Source organism: Ursus arctos, unplaced genomic scaffold (genome assembly GCF_023065955.2).
Source record: "Ursus arctos isolate Adak ecotype North America unplaced genomic scaffold, UrsArc2.0 scaffold_4, whole genome shotgun sequence".
Taxonomy (NCBI): domain Eukaryota; kingdom Metazoa; phylum Chordata; class Mammalia; order Carnivora; family Ursidae; genus Ursus; species Ursus arctos.
In genome coordinates this window covers 45,266,905-45,279,613 of record NW_026623056.1, presented here as the reverse complement: position 1 = coordinate 45,279,613, position 12,709 = coordinate 45,266,905, and the positions used below count along the sequence as shown (strand labels likewise).

Below are 12,709 nucleotides of genomic sequence, written 5' to 3'. Positions count from 1 at the left end.
GTGTGGCAGCTGGCTGACATTAAGAATTATGTGTAGCTGGGTAGCTTAAGAGAGAAAGGTGTTATTCTTGGGGACAAGGGACACCTGTAGAATGTCCTTTGAAAGGTTGTTTTTTGTTTGCTTTGTTTTGTTTTGTTTTGGCACCTACCAGTGATCTTGACGTTTTTCTCAGTTTTAAGAGATTTCAGGGAAAAAAGGGTAAAAAAGCTTATCATAGGAAACCATAATTACCAAAACTCTAGTTTGTATTATCTAGATAAGTTATTAGAATCTGTTCTTCAGAAACAGATAACTCCAAAATGAAGAATGATGACAGCAATGATGTAGATTCTAAATCTACCCACAGTGCCTTCCTGAACACATCTCTGAACCTCTGAAGTAGGACCATTCTGTTGCACGTTATATTAAAGCTAGGTGCCCTATCTTGCCATGGCATATGGTCTTGAAGGGTAGGCTCCTCAACTTTTATCAATATGATAGCTAAAAGGAATGGTATATAGAGAAGATAATTTGGAGCATTCCTCTAGGATGTGTTCTAGATATCATGGTAGTATGGAGTCAGACTAGGAGAGAGCCTTTGAGGACACTTGTCTGCTCTCCCAGAGCTCTTCCTAGGTTTGTGTATGACATAACCTTCCATTGAGAGAAGCCGTATACAACCTTATATTGCATTTACTTAAGGGTTACATTTACAAATGTCACCCACTACCTTTCTCAGCAGCATTTAAGAATATCATCTACTACGTTACTCAGAAGACTAATATAGCTGATTGCTTTTAGACTTAAATGTTGGTAGAAAAGTTTGTTTCTCCCAATAGATAATAGTATGTTCTTTGAACAGTATGTTCAAAAAACATACTGTTTTTGTCTCATATGCAAATGAACTTCTGAATCTAATTATGTTTCTACTTTGGCTATCAGAGATGAGAGCCAAATTTGTGTCTTAGCTTTACAGCAATATCTGATGATTATTGTTTTTTTGTTACTATTTGCACCTAGTTCATCTATATTCTTTCTAGTCTTAGTTTATTAATTCTTTTCTTTTTCTTCACTCTGTAAAAAAAAAAAAATCCCCCCTCTCATTTCTTTCTCCCTTCTTTCCCCTCCCTTCCTTCCTTTCTTCCTTTCTTTTTTTCCTCTCTTTTTTATTTGGATATGTGGCATGATTTCTTTTAAACTGCCTCAAATCTTTTTGTTGAATTAGAAGACATAAATAGAAAATGAAATATTAGATTTTTTTAAAAAAAATATGCTTTAACTCTCAAATTCAAGCCATGCTGTCAATAGAATAGATGTCATCAGTATCATGTTTATCAGCTCCTCAATTTCCTTAGAACCAAAATTGCTATTATTTTTCCAGAAATCAAGCAACACAAACTCTGCTCTCATTTGTCCAATCATAGAAACACATTCCCTTTTTTTCTTACATAAGAAAATACTGTTTTCATCAAGAAATACAACTCATCTCACTGTAGCTACCAAGTGTAATCATCTGACATTTTGCCTCTGTCAAAAGGGACAGCCTGAAGGAATAAGAAGCTCAAATACTTACACATTGACAGATGTGAGGCGCAATGCAACAGGAGACTACAAATGCTCCCTGATAGACAAAAAAAGCATGATTGCTTCAACAGCCATCACAGTTCACTGTAAGTCACCTTATTCTTCATTACCAACTTCACTTCAAAGGCCTCTAATAGTCTAACTTGGCTGTCTTTCAAATAAATTGCAACTATGTTTTTCTTAAGTAGGGTGGTTTCAATAGACTTACTGAAGTGCATCAAAGCAAACTCAGCTTTGGCCCAGATTTGCACTGCAAGATTGAATCTTGAGTGGATCTAATAAGTGCAACTTTTGGCAGTGGTAAACGTCCATCTTCTTTCTGAATGTCTTCAGTTTGTGGTATCAACAAAATATTCATGTGGATCTTAAAGAAATTACTCATTTTATATTTTAAGAAAATATTGAGATATTCTCAGAGTTCGCAACGTTAGCATTTGGCCCAGAAAAAAGTGTAGGTTGAGTATCTTTATTATTATTTTTATTTTTATTATTATTATTACAGAATAACATTAGCACTGAAACCCAAGCAACACAGTTACTATAAACTCAACTTTTGGAAATAGCAGAGGTAGAGACCACTGAAAGCCATTTATTGGCTTCTATATAGAAGAACAGAAAATTTCTGGAAACAGAAACTCTTCAAAATCACCCTAAACATATTCATTTACTCTTAACCTGCTTTTGATCCCCAGATACTCCAAAAGTTATACTTCAGTATGATGGGAAAAGAGATACGTGAAAAAGAGCACTTCCGGTCCTTTATTTTGTAATTTCTGACAGTCTGTATTCTTGATATACCTGATGTATTATGGAAAGGGGGAACTAATTTCAACTGCTCCCCAGTAACACCAGAATTTACAGAGTGCTTTAGGCAAATGTCAGTCATGCTTAGAGGTATAGGCCAAACTTTCTAGTAAGTCCTTTGTACCCAATAACACCTCTTGACGTGCTCCACTGAAATACAGTTTCTCTAGACATGATGTGCTCTAATCCCATTGAGTATGAGGGGTTTCTTTGTTTCAAAATTGAAAGAGAGTAGAAATCATTCTGAGGAAATGGTTCTAAATCTCTCATTCTACCTATAATGCATGGAAAACATACAGGATAGTAGCTAAAACTTTGAGGGAAATACAAGGAGATAGATACATTGGGGAATAGAATAACCAGATGGTTGCTTTTGAGTGTCTGATGTTGGGAGCACACCCTGGGGAGCCCTATAAAAATAGAGGACTGTTAAGAACTGTTCACAGCCAGGCCATTTCTCTGTTTGTGCCATATTCATGTTGTATAGATCTGAGAGTGTCTGCCATCAGAAACTGGTTAGAAAGAAAGCTGCAATCTCTCAAGATAAAAACAATGCTACTTTTTCTCTGAGGACCAGTCAGTCCTGGGACCATTTATCCAGCCTGTTCCATGACAAAAAAAAAAAAAAAAAAGGGAAGTGAGAGAATACAGCCAGCAGATAGAATTTCCTGTGAAACAACTCTCTGATAGCATTATCCATGAGATCTGTGGGCCAGTAACCAATAATCTAGTGCTTAGAGATGGTACAGTAAGCTTATGTTTAAGAGATGCCAGCTACTCGGGCCCTAGAAGGAAAGGGGCCTTATTTTATCGCTTGTAGATCAGGCGGGGAGGAATAGTTGGCAGAGTAATCAGGTAAATGTGGTGCACCCATATTGTACTGCAGCGATCAACTGTGATAAAGAAAAACAAAATTAAACAAAAGTATGTAACAGTTTAATTGGATTTCAGTGCACTTAATTGGATTTAAATGCTTTTTGGTTTTGAAAGGTAGACTATAACATCGGGCTTTAAGGCCTATATTTCTCTTTAAAAGCTGAAGTAAGGATTACAAATAAATGAAGATTTTACTCTGAATTACATGAAATGAAAACATAAAAATCCTGCTTTTTGCCCATTTATCCTTGATTGCTTGTTTGTTGTCTGAAAACAAGATTTGTCTCCTTTCCATAGATGACTGAAGGGAGTGTGGCTAGGGAAGCACCAAGCCACACTCGCACATGTTTGCAGAACAGACCCCTCATCAGGGCTCTCCGCCCGCACGTCTGTAGTTGCTGATGAAGCGTCTGCCTGTCCTCTGCCAATTCATGCGCACATAGATTCTTCCTCAGAACTTCCCAAGTCCATCATCAGCCTTTAAAATCACTTCTTTTATCTTCTCACTGGCACGTTAACTGTCCGACTAACAAAAGCTTCTAACTCTCCCTGAGTAGGGTTTTCATCTAAATGTAATCAATCCAGATTTTCCGAGGAAATGCCACTTTTCTCTGTGATCATGCATATTTTAATATTAATGAGAAACTGTGAAAGCGTGCTTCTGTCCTTCATGCAGTAATTGTTTTCCAGAGCATGCACAGTGACAACTCAAGGCACGGGTCCTCCCTTCATGGTTCTTACAATCAAACGGGAAAAACAAGGATTACAAATGATGTTGGCCAACTATCAGCCAAGTGCAGTTATAACATGTAAAACCAAGGAGAAGCAGGGGGTGCAATAGGAAATCCCCACTGCCATAGAATAAAGTCTCAGCTCTGAGCATGGCAAACACAGTCCTTTGTAGTCTGGCCTCCACTAATTATATAGATTTGTCATTCATGTGTTATAACCATTCATACCAGATTACTCACTGTGGTGAAGTCTGCTGTACTCTGTCAGCAGTTTGCCTTTGTTCATGTGCCAAAAGTTTTCCCTGTATCTCCATTTATCAAAGCCGTTCTCAGGTGTCAGGGACCACAAGCAGATACTGCCTCATATACAAGCCTTTATTACTGCTTTGCAACCCATTTTGGCTCTGTTCTCTACACTCCCAGAAGTCTTTGCTTCTACCTCCGTTTGTAGCCCTTCCTTTAGTTTTTCAACAAATACTAATTGAGCTTCTAATCTATAGCGTGTATGCTAGTAGGTGCTGATTTCATGCTGCTGTGTGTCAGTCACATAGCTGAGTGCATATGACCTCTACCTCAAAAATTGTAAATTGTCAGCTTATAGTCATCTCTGTATCTCCCATCAGTGCTCGCTACTTAGTAGCTGCACAATAAATGTTTGTTCTGTTGAATTAGGTTTTCCTCATAGAGATCATACTGTGATAGTAAGATTTTTGTAGAAATTACTTTCCATCTGAATGATTATACCTACTTAGATGTGTTTGTCCTGTTTTTAAAAAATGATGTCTGCTGACAGTGTACCTAACAATAGATCTTATTTAAAATTTCAACTGCATGAGAAGTGGAATTGTATTTTTTTAAAAAAAAATCTAACTACTGTAGTCAATTCTCTCTAAGAAACAGATAGACTACCTCATGGTTTTTCAGATTATCACCTGCTGTCTAAATATACTTAATTTGCTCCTGGCATGCCTTACCAACTCTTTTTATAATATTTACCTAGTCATCATCTTTCTTTTCTTCCAGAATTGATTTAAGAATTATTTTTCTTAGGGTAATAGACCCGAGGGGAATAGTTCTATGCACTCAAAACATCAGTCATGTTAAAGGCAAATAAATGCATAATCAGTTAGATTGACCATTTCCTTGTCCAAGCTGGTCTCAAACCTGGCTTGAAAAAGTGGGCTGATTACACTACAGTTCAGTTATTATTATTATTTTTTAAAGATTCTATTTATTTACCTGACAGATAGAGACAGCCAGCGAGAGAGGGAACACAAGCAGGGGGAGTGGGAGAGGAAGAAGCAGGCTCATAGCGGAGGAGCCTGATGTGGGGCTCGATCCCGTAATGCCGGGATCACGCCCTGAGCCGAGGGCAGACGCTTAACCGCTGTGCCACCCAGGCGCCCCACATAAATTAGTTCTGAATTTTGAATACAGTTAGAAGGATTTTTTTTTTTGGTCTTTTATCTTTTCTTCTCCAAAATATTTTGACTGTCTTCCTTTCCTGGAGTTTACATTTCAAGCAGATTTTCTGCTTCACAGATTTGGATTTGTCCTTAAACCCAAGTGGGGAAGTGACCAAGCAGATTGGTGATGCCTTGCCTGTGTCATGCACAATATCTGCTAGTAGGAATGCAACCGTGGTATGGATGAAAGTAAGTCGTATTTCTTGGTAATATTACACTGTTTGGACTGACTAACTCTTTTGCATTTAATATGACCTCTAAATACATATACTTGTGGGTAATATGTTTATACACTCACACTCATGCTCTCTTTCTCTATATTATATTCGTGTTAATGATGTCACAATAAAATTTTAGAGGTACTCAACAACAGTATGGCATCCATAATTTGATTGTCTGAAATTTACTTTGGGACATTGATTTCTGTGTATCTACTAAGGAATTCTACACATACACACATGCTCATGGACCCACACATGTATACGGTTCTATGCTCTAGAGCTTAACAATTTTCAGTGTGTTTTAATCCACATTATTCTCACACGACATTTGTAAAGAACCCTATGAAATACACAGGATGTTTTTTATTTCGCCATGTTATTTGGAAAGAAGTTGAGAGGAGAGAAATCAGGAAGCTCTTAAGTGGTAGAGTTAGACTCAAACTCAGACCTTACTGGGTTTAATAAATACTGTGCTCTGATCACACAACTTTCAGCCTGCAACTGAGCCTAAGTGTCTGAATGTGAGTTCATTGAATTCATAGCACCTTGAAGGTAGAGATCCCTTTTCAGCCCTGGGCCATAGTAGAGCACCTGGAACACAGTGGAGTTTAGTCAGTATTTCCTGAGCGAGTGCCTCGAGTCTTGTCATTGTCTGAAATGTAAGCCATCACTGGGAACCCAGTCATTGTTACCTTTTTAGAGTGAGATAGTAGGATTGGTGCTTGGTGATTTGAGACAAGGTTATCGCCAAAGCGAAAGGTTGTAACTGTAATCCCACTATTCAAGTCCTCGGCTAGTATATCTAAACACCCAGTGCACGTGTTGACAAAACACATACAAACCATTTCACATAGGAGTTGACAAGAATTACTTTATAAAAATTGTGGAGAAATGTATCGTTAGCATTTCTTCTTGCTGAAAATATACATTATTTTGTATTGCTTTTTGATCACTTTTAACACTAGATCCTCTCTGACTTGCTTTCCTTTAAAGCGCAGTTTCTTATTTTATTCTCCTTTAATTGGAGCCTCATCACCCTTGTTGTTTCACTCAGATAATTAAAATGTCACCCTGTAGACTGCATATTTGTAGTAGTCCATGGTCAAAGGGCTAGACACATTCTAGGCAACTAGACTACTTGGTAATCACATAAGCACTTGTTGCTTCACTACAGGACTAGAGAGACTAAGTTTACGTGGCTAAACCGGTTTCTACATCAACTGCAGTCACTGTTGTTCATTGAATGCCGAATGTCGGTAGGGCTGATCAGGATGACCTGGCCAGTGGTTAGCTGATGGGGAGTGGAGAAAAATTCATAGTGGAGAAAGACCACATGATGTTAGGATTGTGTTTAGTTGCCTGCTTAAAATTTCCATTACTGGTAAAATAGCATTATTTTCTGTATACCAAGTGATTTTTTTTTTTTTACATTAAATGCTGCATTTCCTTTGTTCATAGAAATTAGGGTAGGAAGCTGTTAGTAATGATTTCTTTAAAAACATTTTGTTATAATTGCCATGGCTCTGTAATGGATCCCCTGTCTTGATAAACGCATCCTATCAAATGGCTTTCTGGCATTTATGTCTATCATTGATAACATAGCACAGATTTCCAATGCCTTTCAATACTAGTTCATCTACGTTTACTACAAGGAGTAGCTATTATCAATTAAGAACTTTCCTTTATGTAAATACATTATACTACTTACATAATTAAGTCATCAAATAATTCAAGATTATTATCCCCTTTCAAAAATAAGGAAACTGAGTCTCAGAAATGTATAATTTGTTCCAAATTACAAATTCAGTAAATTAAAGAGTCCGAAATAAAACTCTGAATGTGTAAAACTACAAAGGAAAAGGGAAATTATTTTTGAAAGTGTCTGAAGTTAAGAAAAAGGAACGTTCATTTTCCTTAGATCTGGAAGAATAATTTTAGGCTCCAGGATTATCTAATAAATATGTGGAGAGTTGCATTTGAGCCATATGAAGTAATTAGCTTTTTGTTTAATCAGGACAACATCAGGCTTCGATCTAGCCCATCATTTTCTAGTCTCCATTATCAGGATGCTGGAAACTATGTCTGTGAAACTGCTCTGCAAGAGGTTGAAGGCCTAAAGAAAAGAGAGTCATTGACACTCATAGTAGAAGGTAAGAAATACCTAGCAATAATGCAGATTTTTCTTTGAGAATTTGATATCTGGTTTCTTTTATGATCTTAGTGTAACATCTTATTTTGATTCTAATGATATTTTAGGAAAACCGCAAATCAAAATGACAAAGAAAACTGATCCCAGTGGACTGTCTAAAACAATAATCTGCCATGTGGAAGGTTTTCCGAAGCCAGCTATACAGTGGACAATTACCGGCAGCGGAAGCGTCATAAACCAAGCAAGTATTTGTCCTCTTGTTAGATGCCGCGCTTGGCCCAATGTGGGGTTTTACTGAAGTGCCTAAGCTGTAGGCTAGCTTGTTAGCAACATGAAATTTGCAGTATATCCTCAGAGGAGGCTTTTGCTAACTTCTTAATTTTTCCAAAGGAAAGAACATGGCTCAAAGAGAAATTTTAAATCCCAGGGCCATGGAGAATGGGAGAATCATTATGTTGTGGTCAGTATCTGTTTTTAAAAGAATGTAAATTGAGTGTTGTTCCGTGGTCATTAGTTTTTGAAACTCGGGTGATTAAAACATTAAGGTATACACTTTTCTGCATCATAAACTTACACATCTGAGTATAAGTGGCCTCCATTACTTTGCTTACTTATGCACGTTAAGGGATATTTCTTCTTAAAACTGGGCCCTGGGGTGTGGTGAGGAACACAGTCACCGTTTGTGAACATATGGTCTAAATTATGTATGCCAGGCCTAGGGCCAGAATAAGACTAGCTAAATATATAGTGTCTAGGATGTTTCCTTCTAAACAAAAGTAGACATCAACCAAAGTTTAATATTTGTAACTTTGTCAGGACATTTTAGTAATAGTAATAGTAAAGGGCTAAGAACTTATGGACACTACCAATAATTTTCTCTTTGACAACAACAAAAAAAAGAAAAGAAGAAGAAGAGAGAGAATCTGGCCTGTCACTAGGGGTTCAGAACTATCATCCCATTAAACTGCTAGTTTGCTTGGGTTACTGACATACTTGTTAATACCATTTTCTCTACAATAGTCTTCATGTCCCTCTTCTCAGTGGAGCCAGTTAAAGAGTCTTAAGGAACACCCAGAGGCGCCATTTGATTATCTGAATCTTCTGTGCTGCCTTCTTCCCAGCTTTGGACCCAATGGAAATCCAGGAAGGCATTCATAAAGCAGAGTTGCATTTAGTTTGAAGTTAAAATTCTTTCTCTGAAGGGAAGTTAGTTAGGCTGCTGATCCAGCTTATACAACGTAGTTTTGCAGAGCAAGGTGAAGTTTGGTTCTTTCAGCTATGGGTAATGCATATATATTTGCATAACTCTTAAGTATGGAAGCTTCCCAAAGGATTGGACATTCTTGAAGCAAATGACTCCTGATTTTATTTGGTGTAATGGGAGGACACAAGGTTGCGTGCATGACAAAGGCAAAATGGCTCTGGACACCTGAACTCTAAGGAAATGCATTTTTCTTGATTCAGACTAAAGACCTGAAATACCTGAATTGCTGACAGTGTACAGATCTGGGGGGGGGGGGTTAGCATCAAAAACGACTGTTTCTGGGGCGCCTGAATGGCTCAGTCAGTTGCGCCTCCGACTCTTGGTTTCTGTTCAGGTCATCATCTCAGGGTTGTGAGATTGAGCCCTGTGTGGTGTCAGCCTCTGCACTCAGCAGGGAGTCTGCTTGAGATTCTCTCCCTCTCCCTCTGCCCTCCCCCTACCCCTTCTCCTTCGCGTGCATGCTCTTTCTCTAAAATAAATCTTCAAAAATGACTTTTTCTTTTCTATTTATCCTTTTTGCTTTCTAGCTAATTAAATAATAATTATAGCAAAAAAGAACCTTTGGGTACTGGTACTACAAGCATAGAAAATAGAAAAATGAGCACACAATAAATATGTGGTGAATGAACAGATACAAAGATTTAAAAGGCCACTCAAAATGAATATATTTTATAGAGATAAAACAAAAACAAAGACTGAGAAAGTCATGTGAAAAATACTAGTGGGAAGTGGAAAAATAGAATGTGAACTTACTATGAGGATAAAAATAACAATGTCATTCTTCATTGTCAAGGAGAAGGAGTGATTCTGAGCCACTAGGTGATGTGTTATTTTTCTTGTTCTAGGTTTGTGCTGATCCATCTGTAATCTTTTATTTGTTCCCTCCTCAAACACATGGTGAATCTGTTGTTTTATAACTACTGATGCCTTTAAGCACTCCTGCCCCAGGGACTAGACAATATCCCTAAGCAAGAGACTATCTCTTGTCCTCAAGGCCCTTATCGTATAGTTGAGGAGAAAGCAAATAAAGAACAAGGTAGGACATGGTGGGCATAACACAACTCAGAAAATAGCTCCAATACGTATTTGCTTTAGTGCAGTTGGGTTTAGGACTCAAGTCCTGGGGAAGAGGTTAAAGGGAATTGTCTCAGGGCACATGACTGGCTCAGTCGGTAGAGCATGTGACTGCTGATCTCAGGGTTCTTATGTTCAGGTCACACGTTGGGTGTAGAGATTACTTAAAAGAAAAAGAAAAGAAAGTGAAGGGGCTCCTGGGTGGCGCAGTCGTTAAGCGTCTGCCTTCGGCTCAGGGCATGATCCCAGCGTTATGGGATCGAGCCCCACATCAGGCTCCTCCACTATGAGCCTGCTTCTTCCTCTCCCACTCCCCCTGCTTGTGTTCCCTCTCTTGCTGGCTGTCTCTATCTCTGTCAAATAAATAAATAAAATCTTAAAAAAAAAAAAAGTCTATTGATCAAAAATTAAAAAAAAAAAAAGAAAAGAAAGTGAATATCTCTTATTTTTGGAGGAATTAAATGTAGTGATTGTCCTCGTTAAGACCTCACAAAAACCAAATGAACTTAGCAGTCACTAAAAAATAACCCATTCTCTGTATTTTAGCTCAGGAAACAAGAAAAAATTGTGTGATTTTTCCCATGAGCAAATCATACATATATCAGTACTTAGATTTAATGGTTTAAGGTAAAGGAATCAACCCCTGAAGTGAAAAACAATGACATAATTTACAAATAAGAATTAAATTCTTGAGTTTATTAAGAGAAAATTAGTGACTAGTTAATGACTAATTATTTGAGACAAGTACTATCATGCCCAAATATTAACTAACATGATAATCAAAAGAGAAGAGTTTAATTAATTATTAGAATTTACGACAGGAGCGTAAACAGAAATTCGGTTATGGATTCACTAATCTTCCTCCCTGCTGTAGATATAAGCCTGATTCGGTCTTTATCGATGACCTTACATGTACCCTGGAACACCAGGTAGCACTACGAAGCACCTTCCTGTTTCACTAAGAATTACTCTTTTCCAAGGTTTTAATCCATTTCTATTTCTAAACCCATCTTCCCTCTTCTTTTCCAGACAGAGGAATCTCCTTATATCAATGGCAGGTATTATAGTAAAATTATCATTTCCCCTGAAGAGAATGTTACATTAACTTGCACAGCAGAAAACCAGCTGGAGAGAACAGTAAACTCCTTGAATGTCTCTGCTAGTGAGTATTTCATTTCTGGCATTAAAAAAAGTAAGAAAATTTGAAGTTATTCTTCATTAGTTTAAAATCTTCAATTCCATCTTCCTGTACTGCATTATGGTAAGTTTTATGTATTTATTTTGCATCTGGTATCATCATCATAGGCTCTTTTTTTTTTTTTTTTTTTGTCCTGGTGTCCATCCTTGTATTATCCTTGTCTGGACAGTTGAATCATTTCATGCTTTATGGGTCAGAGACCTTACCTGGTCCGGGAATATTTCCCAAGAGCAACAGAGGATAAGAACTGAGTTATTGTTATTTAATCCACTTTTTGTGTTCAGAATAGAGATAACTCAAAGATTATCTTAAAGCATTTTTGTCACGGTTTTAATTTTGGTAAAATTTTAATTCCCTTTAGTCTATTATTTTTATCTATTCCAGTTCTTTGTGGTATTTATCCTGCCTTTATTTTGAATAGGAATGCCACATGCATAGTCATTTAGCAAATTGGTAGTAAAACTGATAATAGAATTTATGAAATCCAGTTTCAAAATTGATAATTTTGAATATCATATTTAAATCATAGCTAAAAATTAGATAAATGAAATTATCTTACAAAGAGAAAAAAATCTGACATGCTGAGCAGCTTTTTCTGAAAACAATTGTCATTTAATTTGAAGTTATCCATCATCTTCAATTCTGTCATTGTTCCTATTGCTGTGTCAACCTTCAATCAGGAGAGGCCTTGGAATGAGGCTTGGTTAGGGACAGGATGCTAACTGACCTTCCAAACTTTTACTTTTTAGTCAGTTGGATTCCCATATGTAACACTAGCAGGATAAGGATATGCTGGCTAGAAGTAGCTGGAGCTAGGAAAAAATAATTGTGTAAAGATAATGGTCCTTAACAGAATATGACTGGAATATAAAAAGCCCGATGGAGTGACAGGAGAAAAGAATCAAACAAATTTAACTTTAAAATAGGTGCATTGACTTCTCAAAATTCAATTTAGCAAGTATTGATTTGTCCTACCTAGAAAGAGAACTTATCCTTTCTTCCTGAACACAAGTTTTTCTTTTATTCTAACCCACTGAATAGTGGCTTCTAGACCTTGCAGTGGCTTGATGAACATTTAATACAGTTTTTTTTCAAATTTAGTGAGCACCTCCTGAAATTCCAATATAGTATGTATGAGAAGGGGTCTGGGAATCTGCATTTTAACAAAAGTCACTGAAAGTTCTGGTGCAGGTCCATACAAGCATATTTATGTAATTTAATATTAGGTGATAATCTAACGCATTGGCGATTCTTAAAATGGGCCAGGAGCATGGTGCACTCAGAGTCATTTGGAGGGCTTCTGTGAACATCACAGATGATGCCTCTTTGCCTCTGAGACATCCCCAGTTTTAACCTCCGCCCC

General features: G+C 37.2%; 1 protein-coding gene across 5 annotated transcripts in view; it reads left to right on the top strand.

Annotated features, from left to right (window-relative positions):
* The window catches only part of ALCAM (activated leukocyte cell adhesion molecule), a 203,777-nt gene that overhangs the window by 169,945 nt on the left and 21,123 nt on the right, over positions 1 to 12,709 (top strand). For 3 of the 5 annotated variants that reach the window (XM_026492624.4, XM_026492615.4, XM_044381745.3), the window contains exons 8-12: positions 1,517 to 1,649; positions 5,517 to 5,629; positions 7,676 to 7,811; positions 7,918 to 8,051; positions 11,178 to 11,310. In XM_026492624.4, coding sequence (XP_026348409.1) covers positions 1,517 to 1,649; positions 5,517 to 5,629; positions 7,676 to 7,811; positions 7,918 to 8,051; positions 11,178 to 11,310 — 649 coding nt within the window. Of the gene's footprint in view, positions 1 to 1,516; positions 1,650 to 5,516; positions 5,630 to 7,675; positions 7,812 to 7,917; positions 8,056 to 11,177; positions 11,311 to 12,709 lie in introns of all 5 variants that reach the window. The other 2 variants (XM_057306855.1, XM_057306856.1) reach the window with 1 other exon arrangement.